At 33.6% G+C, this 21417-nt stretch overlaps 1 protein-coding gene across 1 annotated transcript in view; it reads left to right on the forward strand.

The window, feature by feature from the left end:
* Window positions 1-21417, forward strand: part of LOC136037522 (putative ankyrin repeat protein RF_0381) — a 74641-nt gene that overhangs the window by 14833 nt on the left and 38391 nt on the right. Inside the window, exon 2 of the mRNA XM_065720243.1 lies at window positions 10140-10826. Within this exon, the coding sequence (XP_065576315.1) occupies window positions 10168-10826 (659 nt within the window). The 5' untranslated portion in view covers window positions 10140-10167. The remainder of the gene's footprint in view (window positions 1-10139; window positions 10827-21417) is intronic.

Here is a 21417-nt window from a genome sequence, read left to right on the forward strand (position 1 = left end):
TAAGAGGGGTAAGGACCCCAGTGCTTGCTCTAATTACTGTCCTATCACTGTGTCTTGTTTTGTTAGTAAGCTATTTGAATATGTACTGCTACCGGCCATTAACTCCAAGTGCAATTTTACACCCTTCCAGCTTGGTTTTAGAAAAGGCATGGGCTGCGTTCAAGCTCACCATATTGTGGGTCGGCTAATGAAACAAGCTGTTGCTCAAAAAAGTCCCCTGTATTGTTTGACTGTTGACATATCTAGTTTTTTGACAATGTAATTCATTCAAATGCTTTGTTTTCTCTAGCAGCCTCAGGTGTTAACCTTTCTATTGTTTCCGTGTTTAAGTATTGGTGTGCTAATTCTTCAGTCAGGGTGAAGTGGAATGGTACTGTAGGGGAGTATATTCCTGTTAAAAAAAAGGCGTTAGGCAAGGTGCCGTGTTATCCCCGAGCATATTTAAATGTGTTTTAGCTTCGTGTCTCCAACGTCTTCAACCGTCAATTTTTTACGATGATAATTTAGGCATTAGTCACGTTGCATATGCTGATGATGTTCTGCTTCTTAGCCGGACAAAACATATTCTAATAACTAGCTCTTACCGGCTTTCAGCCGCACTATCCACAGTTGGCCTTTCAGTTAATGCCTCCAAATGGGAGTTTTTGTGTTTTGGGAATCCTCCATCAGCATCACCTCGTTGCTTGGGTTCTTCAACTATACCATGTTCAGCAAGTATTAAATGGTTGGGTCTCTCTTTTTCCACGTCACTTTTGTCTACTTGCTCCTCTATTACGTCCAGCGTGCTGAAAAGTAGGGGGGTTGGATAAGCGAAAATTTCACCAAATCGTGTTCGGTATAACCGAAAAGGACTATGCCGTCTTTATTCTAGTTTTTGCGCCCCTGCTGTTTTTATCTTTCTGGTTTTGCTTTCCTCCTTCGCAAGAAGGATACAAAGAAAATACGCTCAGGATATTTAAAGTATTGCAAGTATTTGCTGCGTCTACCTCGGTGGTATCGGAATCATACAGTCGTTTCTAAATTTGACATCGTTGATGCGCCCTCGTAACCGAAACATTTATCTAAAGATACATGTCTTAAAACTCGGCAAATGTTCTAATCTAGGCTCTTAATATGACAAATTGATTTGGTAATAATATCCGAATTTCGACGAGTCGCTTCTCTCTTTTTACCATAAGAAAATCATTAGCTTCAGTATAATATAGCTTCTTAATATGCCAAATTGATTAGGTATTTATCTCCAAATTATGACGAGTCTCTTTTCTCCCTTTACCATAAAAAAAAATCCTTAGTTTCATTCTAGTCTGGCTTCTTATTATGACAAATTAATTTGGTAACAATCTCCAAGTTTTGAAGAGTCACTTCTCTCCTTTTACCATAAAAAAATCCCTAGCTTCTTTCTAATCTAGCTTCTTAATATGATAAATTCAGTTGGTAATAATTTTAAAATTTTTACGAGTTTCTTCTCTCCTTTTACCATAAAAAAAGCCCTAGCTTCATTCTAATCTAGCTTCTTAATATGACAAATTGATTTGGTAATAATTTCAAAATTTTGACGAGTCGATTGTCTCTTTTTACCATAAGAAAATTATTAGCTTCAGTGTAATATAGCTTCTTAATATGACAAATCCATTAGGCATTAATATCCATATTTTGACGAGTCGCTTCTCTCCTTTTACCATAAAAAAAATCCTTTGTTTCATTCTAGTCTAACTTTTATTATGACAAATTGATTTGGTAATAATCGTCAAATTTTGACGAGTCACTTCTCTCCTTCTACCATACAAAAATCCCTAGCTTCATTCTAATCTAGCTTCTTAATATGATAAATTGATTTGCAGATTTTGACGAGTCGCTTCTCTCCTTTTGCCATAAAAAAATCCTTAGCTTCATTCTAATCTAGCTTCTTAATATGACAAATCGATTTGGTAGTAATCTCCAAATTTTGATGCGTCACTTCTCTTCTTTTACCATAGGAAAAATCCCTAGCTTCATTCTAATTTAGCTTGATAATATTACAAATTGGTTTGGTAACAATTGCCAAATTTTGACGAGTCACTTCTTTCCTTTTATCCTAAAAAATCCTTAGCTTAATTCTAATCTAGATTCTTAATATGAAAAAAAAATTAGGTAATAATCTCCAAATTTTGACAAGTCGCTTCTCTCTTTCTACCATAAAAAATTCTTAGCTTCATTCTAATCTAGCTTCTTAATATGAAAAATTGATTTGGTAAACTTCTCTAAATTTCGACGTGTTGTTTCTCTTCTTTTACCATAAGAAAATCCTTAGCTTCATTCTACCTAGCTTCTTAATATTACAAATTGACTTGGTAGTAATCACCAAATTTTTGACGAGTCACTTCTCTCCTTTTGTCATAAAAAATCCTTAGCTTCATTCTAATCTAGTTTCTTCTAGATTATAGTGTAAAGAGCGAGGTATTGACGAGGGGCAAATCCCTACTATACGTAATAATTTCTGTTTGTTTTAAGTTTTAATGTAGCTCCATAATTTCAGTTGAAAATGCTATTTTTTATTTTAAAGAAAAGATTCAAGCTTTCAAAAAAAAGTATAATATTATTGCCTAGGCTCATTCATTACCTAAGTCTACGGTAGGTCATTCTAGTAGAAGCAAACATTCATCCAATAGCAACAGCCCAAAGGCAGTCCCTGACTTGACCACATCTATGAAAATATCCCAATCTTGAAAAGCTTTTAAGCAGCAATAATGACAAACTCAGTACATTGTACTCGGTTTGGTGCATTGTACAATGTGAGTGGTTTTCTATTTGTGTTAATTCAAATCACAGGGTAAAAAAACATTGCCCTTACAACCAACTAAATTCAAACTACAATTTTGCAAAACTCATCAAGTTCTAAGTAAAGAGCGAGCCGACCCAATAGTAATCAAAATTATAAAATGTGAATTTCAGTTCTAGTGAATTTAGTGAATGCTATTTAATTTTCTGCTTGTCAATTTAGGCCTAAAACAATTTTGAGGCTCATTTTATAGGGGCTAAACTGAGCTTCGTGATAGTATATTTAGTTTTATGTAACCCATAACCTACTGATGTCAGATATTTAAGGGGTTTTTAATTTCTTTTGAGCCATATTAAAGTTTCCAAGTTTCCTGTCCTGCCAATTTCTCTTGCTCTTTGTACAGGTCATAGAATAGTAAGAAGATAGGGTGAATCTCCAGCGTTAGAAAATTTATGAGTGTTAGAAAGTTTATGAAAAACGCTAGCCTAAGTGTGTTTTCAAGATGTCTGGAAACTTTTGGGGGGAAATTATTTTATAATAGACACTGGGCACCCAACGGATAATAAGAAAGGGCGCATGTACCCGCCCTGAGTTTTTAATAGTACATTTTTCTTCAAGCGGTGGTGAAAAAAAGTAACTATTAAGCACAGATGCTACTCGCTTAATTTCAAGACATTATACAATACATAATAAACAATAGACACACATCGGATAAAAACATAAAAATAAGTACTGACTCTTGTTTTTTTACTAAAATTGTCAGTGATGAGTTGCTGTAGACAATTAGAGCTTATTGGGTATTGTCCAAGCCAGTTGTTATTGCCATTGAAAAAGGAGGGGGTTGTTCCGGCTGCTATTCCGAAAGACCAAAAATATAAAAGAGTTTTTTCTATATTCAGAAAACAACTTTTCAAACTTATGCAGAAAGTCCAGCCCGTAGAAAAATTTTGGGTAGACTTGCCTCCTCCCCTTCTATCGACAAAGTTTAATCCGTTTAAAACTGAAGAAGAGAATCGATAAATACAATACAAAAAACAACTCACGTTTTGCTCTCCATTTATCTCTTTTGGTGCATTTTCTTCAGATTTCTCCATCTCTAAAAGTTTTTGATCTTCTTTCAGTCTTCAAACGAGCTAGAAAGGAAATAAAATATGAAGGAAAAAGTGGAGGACATCATAATGGCTAAAATACACTGGAGAGATGATCCTTCCCCTCACCCAAGCCAAATCCAAAGGGAGGGGCCTTCCTCTCTGAAATTTTATAAGCCCTCCTCTCTGAAATTTTTGTCCGAGTCGTAGAACATGTAAAAAAACTCATATAAAATATTTTTGATGCGTTTTGTGAAGATTTTTTTACCCCCTCCTAAAAAAAACATCCCACCCTCAAAAAAAAATCTTGGACATGTGCCTTGCCTTTGATAATGCCTTTTTCTCTTCTTTCTTTGAAGTTTCAAAATGTTTCAAAATATTTACCAAAAATGAAAAAAAAAAAATATGGAACATTTTACAAAATAGACGATACTGTAATTTTACTATCCCATAGAGAAAATACTGGGCTCCCTCTTCTGGAACATAAATTAAATTGTCGTGTCTACTTTTACATATAAGCAGTTAGTAAAAGCGGTACGCAGACGAATGCACAAACATTCTGATTTTGATGGTGACCATTGTTTAGGGGAACAAAGAAGGATACCGGGTACGACCCCCACCTTATGTCGCTCCTTAATTTCAGTTAAAAGAACTAGTTTTTTTTTATTTAATCGCACTAAAGGTCATCCAAAGCTGAAAATATATATCAATGCTATAAAAAATCGTGAATAAATTCCTCTTTTTCTTCCTCTTTAAATGACTAAATTACCAATATAGCTCCTATTTCATTTCTAAGGCACAATGCCTCACTTTACCAGCCCCCCTTCCTGATGAATAAATATACAGTCCACTTTATATATTCCCATCAAACGGTTCGTGGTAACGAACTGTAAGTAAGGAGCGACCCGGCTCAATAGTAACCAAAACTCTAAAAAATGGAATTTTGATATCAATAGATACATCGAAAGAATCGCCTTTTAATGCTGATTTTCAATTTATAAGTTTAATTAAGTTTAATCTTGCCCATCAAAAGTTACGAGCCTGAGAAAATTTGCCTTATTTTAGATAATAGGGGGAAACAACCCCTAAAAGTCATAAGATCTTAACGAAAATCACACCATCAGATTCAGCGTATCAGAAAACCGTATTTTAGGAGTTTCAAGCTCCTATCTACAAAAATGTGGAATTTTGTATTTTTTGCCATAAGGCGGATTTTTAGGTTGGGGGGGGGGGTTGAGAAGAGGTGAACATGTTGGGAAAACCTTCCTTGGAGGAATTTGTCACGGGGGAAGAAAATTTTCATGAAGGGTGCGCAGGATTTTCCAGCAATAAAAAATACAATGAAAAAAAATAAATATGAAATTTTTTTTTTCAACTTAAAGTAAGGAGAAGCATTAAAACTTAAAACTAACAGAAATCATTACGCATATGATGGGCTCACCTCCTCCTAAAACCTCACTTTTTACGCTAAAGTATTTTTATAGTAATTTCAACTATTTATTCTACGGCTTTTGTGATTCAGGGGTCATTCTTAAGAAATTGGGACAAAATTTAAGCTTTGGTGTATAGAGCGAGGTACTGATGAGGGGATGTACTCCTTCGATACTGTTGATAAAAGAGCTTTAGCAAAGATCATCCTTATGTGGTATACCAGACAAATACATTAAAGTGATTTGTGCTATGTACGAGAATAATACTGTATCGGTTAAGGTAAGAAATGAGGTTAGAAACTGGTTTTGTATTAAATCAATAGTTAAGCAGGGTTGTGTTCTATGGATCATTTTGATGGACTTCGTCTTAAGGAGCACAGGAAAGGCGATTAGAGACCACGGAATCAAATGGGGAGGAAAATTCTCAACTGGACTTAGATTATGCTGATGATTTAAGCATATTATATGAAAGTGTAGGCAAAATGAATGAATTTTTTTAGGTTTTGCGAGTTCAGGGTACTAGAATACATTTGAAAATTAATGTTAAGAAGACTAAGTCACTAGGGCTAGGAATAAGTGAAGATGAAAAGGTGACGTTGGGTAACGAAAAGATTGTTCAGGTGGATAGCTTCACTTACCACGAATAGCCACGGCTTAAGGTGTTTTTTCCCAGTTGAAAAAAAGTTTGGAAGAATAGGAAGATAAGTCTGCAAACCAAGATTAGAATATTGGAAGCTACAGTGATGACAGTGGTCAAATATGGCTCTGAAACATGGACGCTCCGAAAAGTAGATGGGAATTTACTAGATGTTTTCCAGTGATATTGCCTACGGATTGTTCTGGGTACCCGGCTGACTGACCGTATTTTAAACAGTAGGTTGTACTAAAAATGTGGCTCAATCCCGCTTTATAGGGCTATAATGAAAGAAAGGTTGAGATGGCTAGGCCACATTCTGCGGATGAAGGACGACAGATTGCCACAGATTTTTGGCCAACTGTCTGAGGCTACACAGAAAGCAGGTCGTCCTCGCCTGGGGAGGGAGGATGTTATAAATAAAGATTTAAAGGAAATGGAAACTCCGTGGGAGAATGTGAAGAGGAAGCTTCAGGAAGCTTGGTGCTGCGGTGAGTTATTAGTAGTAGTAGTAGTTGTACTAGTATTAGAATAATATGCTAATCACAGGAACATAATCCTAAAAATAATTGAATTTAGAGAAAATGTACTCCCCTGATCCTCATTTGACCTAATTGAATATAAAACGGGCCTTAAATATAAGGAAAACATTATTTAAAGGACGACACAACTTTCATCGGCATATGTAGATAAAATTATCACTAGATACAATTCTTGTTGTTCTAGTCGCCAGCAAAAAGAGATCAATATTGATTTAAACGTTGTTGGATCTGCTAGTCTCTGCGTCTTAAACTATCCTTTTATTTTATTTTATTTTTTTAACCCCACCGAGACTCAAATCCTCAAGGCTGAACTGTAAAACACACCTTTTCACGTAAAGCTTATGGCATGAAAAAATCATTTCAGCTTGTAACAGATTACTGTAATTGCAAAGAAATATTCAAAAGAAATAAGACCACTTGGTCGATACGGTGACCCCTGGAAAAAAAACAAAAAAAAACAAATAAACAAACAAATAAACACGCACCCGTGATTTGTCTTCTGGCAAAAAATACGAATTTCCACATTTTTGTAGATAGGAGCTTGAAATTTTTGCTATAGGGTTCTCTGATATGCCAAATGCGATGGTGTGATTTTCGTTAAGATTATATGACCTTTAGGGGGGTCTTTCCGCCTATTTTCCAAAATAAGGCAAATTTTCTCAGGCTCGTAACTCTTGATGACAAAGACTAAATTTGATGAAATCTATATATTTAGAATCAACATGAAAATATGATTCTTTTGATGGATATTTTAGCATCAAAAGTCCGTTTTTTAGAGTGTCGTTACTATTGAGCCGGGTCGCTCCTTACTAAGTTCGTTACCACGAACTGTTTGAAACCCAACCAACAATATGAAAAATATTTTTATTTTCATTAAAAAGACTCTTAAACAGTGCGTGAGGCTACGAGCCTGGAAAAACTTGTCTGATTTTCCAAAAAAGGAGGAAATACCCCCTAAAAGTCTTATATTCTTAATGAAAATCACACCAACAGATTCAGTGTCTCAGAGAACCCTACTGTAGAGGTTTCAAGCTCAAATTGGCAAAAATGTGCACATTTGTATTTTTTTTTTGCCCCAAGAAAGATCTTTTAGTTTTCTGATTAAAATTATGAAAGTAAAAACTTTTCAAACATAATATTATTAACTTAAGTTAGATTTTACTGAGTAATGACATCAGTATATTTTTACAGGTTTTTCGGTTCAGAATCGCTAAAGCTATTATGTAAATTGCAAAAATATTTATAGTGTCAGAGATATTAGTTTTTTCAATTTAAAGTAGAAAAATACCGGAAAATTTTAAAACAAGTTTCGTTTTTTGTTCGATTTATGCAACGACAGTTTTATCTCATCTCTCACTTCAAAGTTATAGTTGTCTCCTGGAACGAAACTTTTTTGGTTCAACTCCTAAAGTGAAGATCTCTATAATATTTTGCTATGTTTCCTTAGAAAAGAAACTCAAATTTTTATTTTATTTTTCAGTTCAGAATCAATAAAGTCCTTATATAAACTGCTAAACTGTTTATTGTTCTAACCAATAATTTTGATTTTTTTTAATTCAAACTAGAAAAATAACTGAAAATTTTGAAATTACTTTTGTTTTGTTAGGTTCTTACTACTCGTCGCGGGAATTTATGGCTAGAACTGTAAATGTTGAAAAGATCCGGGCTGCAGCAGTAGCTAGCAACCTACCGAGTATGTGTGAGTATGTGTATGTATATGCTGAAACCCAGACTACAATTAATTATTATTTCAGTTCCTGTGAGCAAGCGTTTGTTCTTTAAAATAAAAATTACTATATTTTCACCCCATAAAATGAATTAACGAGTCACTTGAAGTGAAAGGAAAACCAACCAAGTATTTTTCTGGTTTGAATTCAGAGATTGAAATTATTGCTCAAATAGCATAAATAATTCTGCAGTTTGCAGTTAATTAAACTTATTTTATTTATGATTTTCCGATTTATTCCAGTTTCAGTTGACAAATCAGATTTTTTTTTCAAATCATTTTTTGTGTATGTGTTAAGTAGTTAGAACCTAACAAAAAAACAAAACTAATTTAATTTTTTTTCTGGTTTGAATTAAAAAATTGAAATTATTGCTTAGACACCAAAAGTACTTTTGCAGTTTGCAGCTAAATGAAATTATTTTATATAAAATTTTCAGGAATTAATCTAGTTTCAGTTGACAAATCAAATTTTTCGTTAAAACCCTAAAAGAATTACTGCGTTTTACATAAATATATCTACATGTTTTTATAATGGTAAAAACACTTTTCGTTTTTGTATGAAATATGATGTTAATAACCCTAACTACTTCAGGGCTATAGAAAAATAGAGTTTTTGCTAATCAAAAATGACTCTACTTAAAAAAATATTCTGTTTTTAATTACAAAAGTCTCTAGATGTAGCAATTATCTTTAAAATCTGCTATAAAACACCTCTCTACAATGTTCCAGTGCCAAGCTAGCGGTGGAAAAAAGAAAGAAAAGCAAAAAAGATGTCGTATATGAAGAATATTGTGGTTTCAGCCACTATTCTTTATTTTAAAGCAAAAATGTTTCCCTTGTTGTTCATGCTAAGGGATAGGGGTTTTGGACAAGGCAGTTCTAATAGTGTACTTCGTTTTTTTTTTATCTGAATATATTTTTTAGGTGTTATGGACTTTCATTTTTACTATGGGGCGTGATCGTCTCTTACTAGGTTGCTAGCTATCACTGCAACCCGGAAATATAGTTTTTACTAAGGGACGTTACAAGGGGCTAGATTGCTAGATATCGCTGCAACCAAGATTATATTTAAGTATAACATAAACTATTTTAAAATAGGGATTTTAAAAGTGTCAATGGCTGAGTGGATACTGTGTTGGAATTCTACTCTTAAGGCCATAGGGTCAATTCCTTCCCTGGGTAATTTTTAAACATTTGTTAATTTAAACCTCTAAACAAAACCTCCATTAATAACTACTCGACTGACACCATTTATCATGAACTCTATCGATCCTTTCTGTAACTACTCTCATTCATTCATTCTTTTCAATAACAATTGGGCTTCTTAGTTTTTTTTCTTTTTTTATTGTTTAAGAGACAATTTTATTCGGCATACCTATTTCTACGTAAATAGCTTTAATTGAAATGAATTCCTCGTCTATGTATTTTTGTGTTGTTGGTTTTAATGCCCTATCAACTAAAATAAAAAAACACTCTGCTTTTTACCTTGATAGGAGAGTTTAAGGGATAAATAATGTTTTTTATTTTTTTATTTATTATGTTTTAATGTGTAATATGAATGTGCTTGAGCCAACCTAATTTGCTTTCATAAGAAAAAAATAGTCATTTTCTATTCTCCTGAAAATAGCTAACAAAATTCATTTGAGAGGAAACAACATCTAATTCAAATGTAGTTAGTTACTTTAAGTCAGTTACTGGAACTGGTAAACTTCAGTCAATATTTTTGCTACAAGAATACTAAAATAGCAATGCTTAACAACGGGGATGTTTATTTAGAGCTTAAATTCTGCAGTGATAAAGAAAGACTAGAAAGAACGTGGGGGATATTCAATTCTTTTTGGGCTGCCTTATTCGAAAGACAATTTGCAACTAGCTATAGTACTTGATAGAAGCCCTATCACCTCTCGTTTATTTGGCTGTTGGTTTGATTTTTTTTTTATTGACATTTATTTTTTTTTTAGAATACCTATTCTCAGTCTTTAATGAAAAATGGGCTCTTCACCTTTATACATGGACAATCCAAATGTTAATCTAGTAACAAAGAACAAAAATGGTTCACCTTTCCTCGCTTCTGTTTTCAGGGGAAATGTAAAAGTTATCAAAATGATTTTGAACAAAGGAGCAGATATCAATACTAAATTAGAGTGTGGATCCACTGCGCTGCACATCGCAACTAGTCTTCCATATATGAAACGTCGCAAGATAGAGATCGCATTAGGGCAGGAAATTTGCAAACTTCTTTTGAGTAAAGGAGCTAATGTAAATGCTCAGAAAAAGGATGGAACCACTGCTCTTCATAATGCTACTTCATCTTGGAACAAAGAACTTTGCATAATACTTTTAGAAAAAGGAGCAAATATAAATGCTAAACTAAATTGTGGATCCACTGCGCTGCATATTGCAACTAATCTACTAGAAATTGAGAAAAGCGATATAGTGTATGGAAATATACTATGGAAATACAGAAAAGCGGAACGGTATTGGAAAATACCGTCTTTCCGGAAAATAGCGCTGGAAATTTGTGAACTTCTTTTGAGTAAAGGAGCTGATGTAAATGCTCAGAAAAAGAATGGAACCACTGCTCTTCACAATGCTGTTTCAATTTGTAATGTAGAACTTTGTAAAATGCTTCTGAATTGGGGGCCAATGTAAATGCCACGCAAACTCTTTCGGAATTCGGTGCTAATATTCACCCAGCAGATGAGGAGGGAAGAACAGCACTTCATAATGCTTTAAGGAATGTCAATGTGGAGCAATTGCAGTGCGAATCCTCCCCATTGAGTCCAATTGTTAAACTTCTTGTTCTCCACGTACTAAAATTGTTTGAAGCAAATATGTATATAAATTATCAGAATTTATCCTGTATTGAACAATTTCTCAAGTCAGGAATTCTTGACATGAATTTATTTAGTGCCGACAATGACTTTAAACGCGAAATAGAAAACATGAAGCGTGAGAAGATTATTCATAATAAATTATCATTTTATGATTTTTTAGTTAGAACTCCAAGTTCATTAGTAATATATATGAGGAATGAAAATATACTACAAGTTTTAAAATCAGTATTAAAATCAGAATCAAAATTTCCTATGTACACCGGCATGATAAAAAACCAATTCAGTGAGGTAATGGAGAGAAAAGAGTTACTTGACCAATGTATTAACAATTTCTATTTCCTCTTTAACAAAGCTACTGGTCTACCACAGGAATGCGGTGAAAAAAATACAGAGTTACTTGAGTAATGTAGACATAAAAAGTTTAATCGATGCGTTTCAGCCACTTAGAATTCGTACTCCTAATGTGAGTTCTGCTGAGTAGCAAGTACTTTAATTGTGTTCAAAGTTCAGTCCATTAAAGTCAAGGAATAATAGCCACTTTGATATGAAGTAATGTTTTAGTAACATAAGATTGTTGTAAGGGTTTTATGGTATCATATAAATTGCATGCAGTAGGGTTTAAGTTGCTTTAAGCTTTAAGTTACTGATTTGTACAAAGAGGATAATTTCAGTACAGCGCTGCTCAACTCTTCTTGTAATTTTCTTTTGTTTTTTTTTCTATTTAATTATTTGTAAGCTTATGGAAAAACCTGTTGATATTAAAAAAAAAATATATTTAATAACTTTCCAACAAGATTTTGGACAGTTTTCGAATAATTTATGCCTTTAGTACATTTGATAAAAACAGGAATCAGAAACCAAGTAAATCTTCGGTGAACGATAAATAGAAAGAGACAAAAAAAGAAAATACAAGAGTTTGTAAGGACTCAAGTGCTACAAAATAATCTAAATTTTTGTATTATCTTAAACAACTCAAATAGGATATTACTTTCTTCTCAAGATTAAGTGTAAATGGGTGTTTAATCTGGGTATCTAAAAGTTCAATAGGTATTCGTAACATGAAACTTAGCTACCTATAAAAGTAAGTAAACCGCAAACTTTAGTATAATCATTATATTAAGAAAAGAATAAAAGAAAAGTATAATCATTATATTAAGAAAAGAATAAAAGCTTAGAATAAAGAAAAGAACCAGATTTTTTCATGAAATAAAGGAAAGGCTTTGGTTGTCATTGAATTTGAAAAGTATGTAAAACAGAAAGCCAATGGATGCAGAAGAAACATAATGGTATAAAGATAAAGATAATGGTAAAAGATGGAAGACAGATAATGGTATAAACACAAGCAATATTTGTTTGTTTCTATGTAGTAATTTTTTTCAGGATTTCTTTATCTCTATATTATTTAAGTATATTTAAATGTTTTGCTCTTTAATTATTAATGTTTAACGAATTTTTGTCATTACGGTTTTTGAAATGCAAAAAATCTATGTAACATTTATAAGCTTTTTTCTACCTTATTTACAGTTCTTTTTGTCTGTTTCAATTCTTTTGATTTGTATTAGCTTATAGCTTACTTTCTTTAGCATTTTCTTTTTTTCTGATTCTAGTGCTCACCGTCACTGAGTTTTCTCAGTGACAATTCCAATCAGGAATTGGAATCAGTTTTTTTTTATTCTGAGCACTGTTTTCAATATCCCCAATTTATTTACTGCTAGAAATACTTGTCTCATTTTTCAACTCTCTTATTTTATCTGTTATTGGTATTAAGATTTGCGTGAGATAAATTTTGAATAAAGTTATATCTGAAATGAAGGTTTTTTTGTAATGACTATCTGAAATACAAGAGGGGAGCTTACTTTATCACCCTAATCGTGTTATTTTTGTCAAGGGTCTTATATTTTGTCTCTCAACAAAAAGGTATGCTGAAACAATAATATCAGGTTTGAAAACTATAATCTTCGCTTACTATCTGCGGAAAACTCTTTATATATACTTACTCTTTACTCGCTTGAGTAACTCTTTTACTCTTTTATATGCATTATGAGCGTTTAGTAAGTTGAGAATTTCTTCCTGCCATTAGCTCTTGTGTAAAATAATAATAATAATAATAATTTATTTTTGATCCACTACAAAAAATCAAAGCGGAGTATCAATAAAAGAAACAAAACAAACACTACACAAAACAGAAAAAACAAGAAACTAAAGCAAACGAGTAAGGCCTCCGTGGGCGGGCAGATACTTATAAGTAGACTGGAGTATTTTGCCAGCAAGCTCTGTGAGCTTCGACCCAATATCCCGGAAACTATAAATAGATATGAGGCTCCTATTCCTATACCATGGAGGCAGATACAATAGAAAACGGGAAAACCGGAAATAATAAGAACGAATTGAACTGATATTTTTTTTTATGAAAAATAGGGTAAATACCAGAAAGAAACAAAACTGAATGATCTGTAAAAACCGAGTATAATTTAGCAAGAGACTTTCTATTGTATCTACCTCGGTTAGCAACAATTTTAGAGTAACTTAATTGGATTTTCTTCTTGCAATCAGCAACAGTGAGAGTCCGTAAGGATTTTAGAGTTTTACTAACATTAATTCCCAGCCACCGAAATGAAGAAACCGACGGGATAGAAAAAGATCCACAAATTAGAGGAGTAGTGATATTGCTATTAAATGAAATAAAAATAGATCAAATAAAAAAAAGTTTTTTTTTCAACAAAAGTAAATAGCGAAGCAATGTCTTGAGCAGAGGAAAAAACATTGACAGAAATTATCCTGAACAATGGGTTATAAGTTAAAAGAAACAGATATTAGACTTAATAAATAATGACACCAATAATAAACTTATAATGAACAAAAAATTAATCTGATATTCAACTTAAAACGAACAAAAGTTTTAGATATATTAATTGGGAAGATGCCCCCTTTAACTCCAGTTATAATAAAAACAAAACCGATATTAAAGTTAAAAGAAACAGATATTAGGCTTAATAAAATATGAAAATGTCTTGAAGATAATGACTAGGTAAATTATGATTTTATCTGAAGGCACTAATTGAATTACCAATAAATATTAAATGTTGACTATGGGCTCAAATAAAAACAAATAAAAAATCTGAACCTAAACAAAAAGTGAATTTCTGAATTTATAATCCAATTCCAATAAATAAAAGGTTATTATTTACATTCTCTAAGTGTGACAGGGTAACCAAAACAAATTGGACTGATGTCTTGACGGGCGGAAATTCTGTAGTACCAAGTTTTTGCTAATAAACGCGTGTAGAGCTGCTTTTCAAACTATTCTGATACCATAATGTTGCATGAGCAACGTGAGGTGTTGCGGCATCGTATGTTCGACTTTGCCGAGCAAAGTGTTGCGAGAATAACACTTTGGTTTGTTTCCTCGCTTCGATTAAACCCTGAAATTGTTAATCTGCAAGGATCTCGAAATAAACAAGTCTCCTACCTGTCTTACCACTTGAACCAAATTTGTCTTACCATCAAATACACTGGAAACAAATAATAGGTACACCAACTAGCAAAAGTTACAAACCCCCATTGCCGAAGATGATTATGAGCTAACAGCCAACTGTTGCTCGAAATTCCCCTATATGTTTCATAATTGGTATCGGCCTATTTTTGGTTTCAGTGTGTACCTTACTACTGAAGTTGTCAGCCCCTTTAATCAAACTGGTACATCTCACGAAAGAATTTTTCTACCAAAAAATGGATGACATATACTTTGATCAGCTCATCAAGAGCTACCGACTGCCATAAAAAAAAAATCTATCTGTATTAGTTCAAAAGTTGACTTTTTTTGTCGTAGGCCAAGTTTCTAACGTCATCACTTAAAAAGGAGAAAAAAATAAACTCCAATTTCTTTAGCAATGAGATAATTTTTAAAGTTTAAGAGGAACATCAGATACCATTTCTCTACTGCAATCCCAAGTGCAAAAAACCGAATGATAAACTCAGCTGAAATCACGAACAGGAATGGGTAGAAACAATAGATTGTAGCACTTTCGGGCCCGTGGAAAAATGCCACTTTTTGTTTCTGTAACTTTTTCTATTTATCACTCAAAGAAGATATATTGGCTATAGGGCCGGGTAACTGCCGCAAAAAATTTGACACTTCCAGATTTTAGTCCATCTTCAATTTGAAACTGGTGCATGCCTGCTTGCCTGTTAGAACGGAGCTTTTCACTCGAAAGCAGAAACATGATTTGACGAGACGAAAGCTTGACTGAATAACTTCAGATAGTTCTCTCTGACATAGGCTATAAAACACCACTTCACTTCCCACTCTATAGGCTCTGGCTCAAGGACAAGCAAAACCATCTTTTTGGCCCCAGGCAAGAGTTCTACGAAGCTTTCCAAAATGTGAAGTCATATTCATCAATCCAGCCTAAGGTCCACACTTTCCGTAAAAACCGCAGAGGCTATACCCTTACCACTTTCTAGGAATAAGCTGAAATCGGAGTGCTAGGAAAAAAAGCACGACAATACCGAAGTGTTGCTCTCGCAACAAAATTACTCCGTATATGAAAGGGGCTGTTCCCTCCTCAACGGCCCGCTCTTTACGCTTAAGTTTGACTCTTTCCCTCAACTCTACTCTTCAAAACAGTAAAAGACTTTCGCATAAAGAGTGGGGCGTTGAGGAGGGAACAGCCTCTTTTATATACAGAGTAATTTCTGTTCGTTTTAAGTTTTAATGTCGCTCCTTCCTTTCAGTTAAAAAAAAACGTGTTTTTTTTTATTTAATTTCTGAGCGTTTTTGAAAATATACGTGTTTTGATTTTGGCTCTCCGCACCTGAATAATTAAAACGAAATTTGCATATTAACTTTTTTTTGGCTAAATGGTTTTCTCCTAGTTTCGATCGGACGACTTTGAGAATAAAAGAAGCGGGGGAGGAGGCCTAGTTACAGTTCAATGTTTTGGTAACTTAAAAACGCAACTAGAACTTCTGATTTTTTACGAGCGGTTTTATTAGTAAAAATATACTTAACTTACGAATTAACTTACGTAACGAAGTTCTATATCCATATGTTTTTGTTATGTATATGAGGGGGTTCGCCCCCTCGTCAATACCTCGCTCTTTACACTAAAGCTTAAATTGTGTCCCGAATCCTTAAGAATGACCCCTGAAACACAAAGGCTGTAGACTAAATAGTTGAAATTACTAAACATACTTTAGCTTAAAGAGCGAGGCATTAGAGGAGGTGAACCACTCATATGTGAAATAATTTCTGTTTGTTTTAAGTTTTAATGCTGCTCCTTACTTTCAGTTGAAAAAACTTTTTCATATTTATTTTTTCAGTGTTTTTTAAAAATATACTAGAAAATCTTCCCCCATGACAAAGTCCTCCATGGAATGTTCCCCCACATAACCCCCTCCCCTCAAACCCTCCCACCAACCAAAAATTATCTCCCTGAAAATGTCTGTACACTTCCCAATAACCATTACTGTATGTAAACACTGGTCAAAGTTTGTAACTTGCAGCCCCTCCCCCGGGGACTGTGGGGGAGTAAGTCGTCCTGAAAGACATAGGTATTAGGTTTTTCGACTATGCTGAATAAAATTGCTATCTCAGAATTTTGATCTCACGACTTTGAGAAAAAAATGAGCGTGGGAGGGGGCCTAGGCTCTCTCCAATTTTTTGGTTTCTTTAAAAGGGCATTTTAACTTTTAATTTTCGTTGGAATTAGCCCTCTCGCGAAATTCTTGGACCACTTGGTCGATACAATCGCCCCTGGGATAAAACAAACAAACATATAAACACCCATCTGTGATCTGTCTTGCGGCAAAAAATACAAAATTCCACATTTTTATAGATAAGAGCTTGAAACTTCTACTGTATGGTTCTTTTATACGCTGAATCTGATGGTGTGTTTTTTAGGATTCTATGACTTCTTAGGGGTGTTTAGGGGTCTATTTTCTAAAATAAGACAAATTTTCTCAGGTTTGTAACTTTTTGATTGGTAAGACCAAACTTGATGAAACTTGTATATTTCAAATCAGTATTAAAATACGAGAAACCATCATAAACATCTATTTCAAGTTGAGCAAATTTATGCAAGTTTGTTCAACATAACCAACACTCAGACCACCTTTTGCAACCAGAGAATTCAAATGAGAATCCAACAAATTAATTCTTAAATAGAAAACGGAAAAACTAAAAAAAACATAATCTTTCAAAAAGCTATGGCTTTATTTGCGCAAATTTTCTCAGGCTCGTAACTTTTGATGGGTAAGACTAAACTTGATTAAACTTATATATTTAAAATCAGCATTAAAATGCAATTCTTTTGATGTAACTATTGGTATCAAAATTTGTTCAATTACTATTGAGCCGGGTCGCTCCTTACTACAGTTCGTTACCACGAACTGTTTGATTAAAGCAGATAAAAGTAATTCTTTGGTTGTCGACATACGACAACCGTATGTCGTATTTGGTAATACGACAGGTTACGACACAATAATTTATGCACATATAAACGACAAAACTACATATGCAACTATAACCAAAGATCATACTGATCAGTTTGCTAATAAAATTGAATTAAAAGATCTAAAACAAAATGGTAAGATTGCTCCACATTTATGTAATAAATTTTTCCCCCGGGGCAGCTTTTGTCCAAAATTTTAGGGTCTACCAGAATTGCATAAGCAAGGCATTCCTTTAAGGCTCATCATAGCTTTTACGAAAGCCCCGCCTCCAATTTTTCCATATTTTTGTTGAATTTCCAGTTCTTTCATTGAATTTTTATCACATTTGGTAGGCCTAAACTGTAATATATGGTTCTCATGATTAAGTTTCCCTTTCTAGTTTTTGAACATCAATAAATACCAAATAAGTACTCATTTATTTTAATAAGCACTTCGACAGCATAATAGCAGGCCGACAGAAGAAACCTGGGCCAGGAACACCTTCACACCAGGAAAAACAGTGTGACACACGAACCTGACATAAAAATGAAATGAAGTAGATCTACAAATAAAAGAGAAAGGCTCCCCTTACTTTTTATAGAAATCCCCGTTTTTAGAAGGACTGAAGGGTTGCAATAATTATGCCACAAATCATGTCCCTTCTGAATACCTTCAACTTACTAATCAGATTGTATTGAAATTAATATTCCCGTTCTTTACGCTAAAATTTGATTTTTTTTTAGAAGTAGAGTTGTTGGAAAGAGTCAGACCTTAACCTAAAAAGCGGGGCGTTGAGGAGGGGACAGTCCCTTTCATATTCGAAATAATTTCTGTTTGTTTTGGGTTTTAATGTCACTCTTTACTTTCAGTTAAAAAAACTTCTTTTTTAATTTAATTTCTGAACGTTTCTGAATTAATGAAGGTTTTGATTTTGGCTCACCGTGCTAAAGTCTGACTCTTTCTGACAACTCTAATTAAAAAAAAAAAAAAATAAAAACTTTAGTGTAAAGAACGGGGTGTTGAGGAGGGGACAGCCCCTTTCATATATGGAATAATTTATGTTCGTCTTAATTAAAATTTGCATATTTATTTTGCTTTTTTTGGCTAAATGGATTTCTTAAAGTTTTGATTGACCGATTTTGAGAATAAAGGGGCAGGGGCCTAGTTGCCTTCCAATTTGCTGGGCTATTTAAAAAGGCTACTAAAATTTCAATTTTATTTACGAACGTTTTTATTAGTAACAATTATACGTAACTTACAAATTAACTTGAAACGAACTTCTATATTCGTATATTTTTATATTCGACCTCTTAATTTTTTTATATTTGACCCCTAAATGGCAAAGGCCATTTAATTAAAATAAATAGCTCTTTTAAAATTACCAAAAATACCTTAGCGTAAAGAGTGAAGTATTGAGGAGGGGACGAACCCCCTCAAATACTTAATAATATCCGGTCGCTCTATCTTTTAGTGTTGCTCCTTGCTTTCAGTCGAAAAACTTTTTTCTATAATTTCTGAACGTTTTTTGAATACTTTGGCGCAAAGAGCGAGGTATTGATGAGGGGACAAACCCCCTCATATACTTAATAGTTTCTGTTCACTTTATCTTTAGTGTTGCTCCTTGCTTTCAGGTTAAAAAAAAACTTTTTTCTTTATTTAACTCCTAAACATTTTTGAATTGATTTTGATTTTGGCTCACCACAAATGAATAATTAAAGCGAAATCTGCATATTAATTTTAGTTTTTTGGCTAAACGAGTTTCTCAAAGTTTTGATCGGAAGATTTTGAGAAAAAAGGGGTGGGAGAGGGGGCCTAGTTGCTCTCTAATTTTTTGGTCACTTAAAAAGGCCACTAGTAATAAATGTAGGTAACTAACAAATTTACTCACGTAACAAACTTCTATATTCGTATATTTTTATTACGTGTATAAGGGGGTTCTTCCCCTCGTCAACATATCGCTCTTTACACTATAGTTTGAATTTTATTCCAATTCTTTAAGAATGACTCCTGAATCACAAAGGCCGTTTAATTAGTATAAATAACTATTTGAAATTTCTAAAAATACTTTGGCGTAAAGAGCAAGGTATTGAAGAGGGGACGAACCCCTTCATATACATGATAGTTTCTGTTTGTTTTAAGTTTTAGTGTTGCTTCTTTTTTAAGTTAAAAAACTTGCTTTTTTATTTAATTTCTCATTGTTTTTTTAAGTAACACTGGAAAATCCAGTGTTTCCTTCATGGAAATTTTCTTTCCCCACGATAAGTTCCTCCATGAAAAGATCCTCTCATGTAACCAAATCCCCCCGACCCCCCACCACCAGAATAAATCCCTCCTGAAAATGTCAATATACTTCCCCATAACCAATACTATATGTAAACGATGGGCTAAGTTCATAACTTGCAGCCCTTCCTCCGGGGACTGTGGGGGATTAATTCGTCCTCAATGACATAGTTATTAGATTTTATGACTATGTTGAACAAAATAGCTATCTCAAAATTTTGATCTGGTGACTTTGGGAAAAAATGAGGGTGGGAGGGGGCCTAGTTGCCCTCGGATTCTTTGGTCACTTAAAAAGGACACTAGAACTTTTCATTCCCTTTAAAATGAGCCCTCTCACGACAAAATTAGAATTTATAAGAAAAAAAACGGCTAATGCAAATAAAAATTTTATAGAGTGAACTAAGCATAATGCTGACGTAGAACACATGAAAGAAGATAAGAGTTGAAATTGACACACATAGTAGGGTCTATTTCACTTGAAGTAAATTATCTCTATTTATCTTTTGATTTTTAAATTAGAATCTTGCTGCATTCAAACCATGGCTAATTGGAGACAAAACCAAGACAGATTGTCTGAGTGAGAGGCAAAGTTGGCATAAGCCTTTTTCAGAATTGTATAAAAATGATGTCATTTCACTTGTTGATAGATATTTATGGAATAAGGATAATTCAAATACTCTAAAACTTTCTATAAGCCATTTGAAGGCAATTGAAAAGCCCAAAATAAAAGGTTTACAAAGATTTATGACTGACCATGTACACAAGACTTTGAAGACAATTGGGCAACTGAAATGCTTCTGTAGTAGGCTCGCCTGCTTAGAGTCTCGTGTGTTCATACCATGTCTGAACATGGGACAGGAAGTTTCCGATTGTACAGCCTTGATAGAACTAATAAACAAGTCCCTCAATAAGCCTATACCCGATCATTCTCCCCTACTAATTGAAGTTACACCAATAATTGGGAATAGTTAAATAGAAAGTATTCAATCCAAAACATGAAATTTGATGGAAAAACTTGCATTGGTAGGCCTAAATTCTTTAAGTCCAAAATTTGTATCATGGGGTTCGTTCTATGGTTTTAAATCTAAACCTTCACAGTAATAAACCACAGTAATTTGTTAAAGGCTATTTGTGGAAGTATAGTTGCTAAAACGAGTTCGCAAGGAAAAATGAAGTTTTGATATAGATAGTAGAAAACCAGTTACATATTCTTTTGAAGTTGGCAATTCCATCAAACACGTGAAATAAAATTTAATCAAATTGAATTTAGCAGCTATGAATCACTAAGTGTATCATCAATTGAATTTCTGGTGCTTCAGAAATCAGAGGACTTGCTTTTAAAAGCAAGAATTTTTGGTAAAAAAAAAGATAAAAAAGTGAAAATTTCACGAAGAAAAAAGAAAGAACAAGCCCATATTGATATCTCAGGAACAAGTGGGGAGGGGCTTATTAAGCTCATTCGAAATGAGGCAAAAAAAAAGGGAAGTTTTACGACAAAAGGACCAAAATCTTAAATTGATCCTAAAAAGCACGAAATTCTTATCGAGTGCAGTTTCTCCCATATTTGGCCTGGGCGAATTCTAGGCTAATGCCCATACTGGGCCTTGATAGATCTAATTCCATCAGCCAAATATCCCTGTTTGGAAAACCAAACGCTTTTAATTTGTGTAAAGAGAAGCCAAAACTTTGT

This window comes from Artemia franciscana, chromosome 17 (assembly GCF_032884065.1).
Source record: "Artemia franciscana chromosome 17, ASM3288406v1, whole genome shotgun sequence".
Classification (NCBI taxonomy): domain Eukaryota; kingdom Metazoa; phylum Arthropoda; class Branchiopoda; order Anostraca; family Artemiidae; genus Artemia; species Artemia franciscana.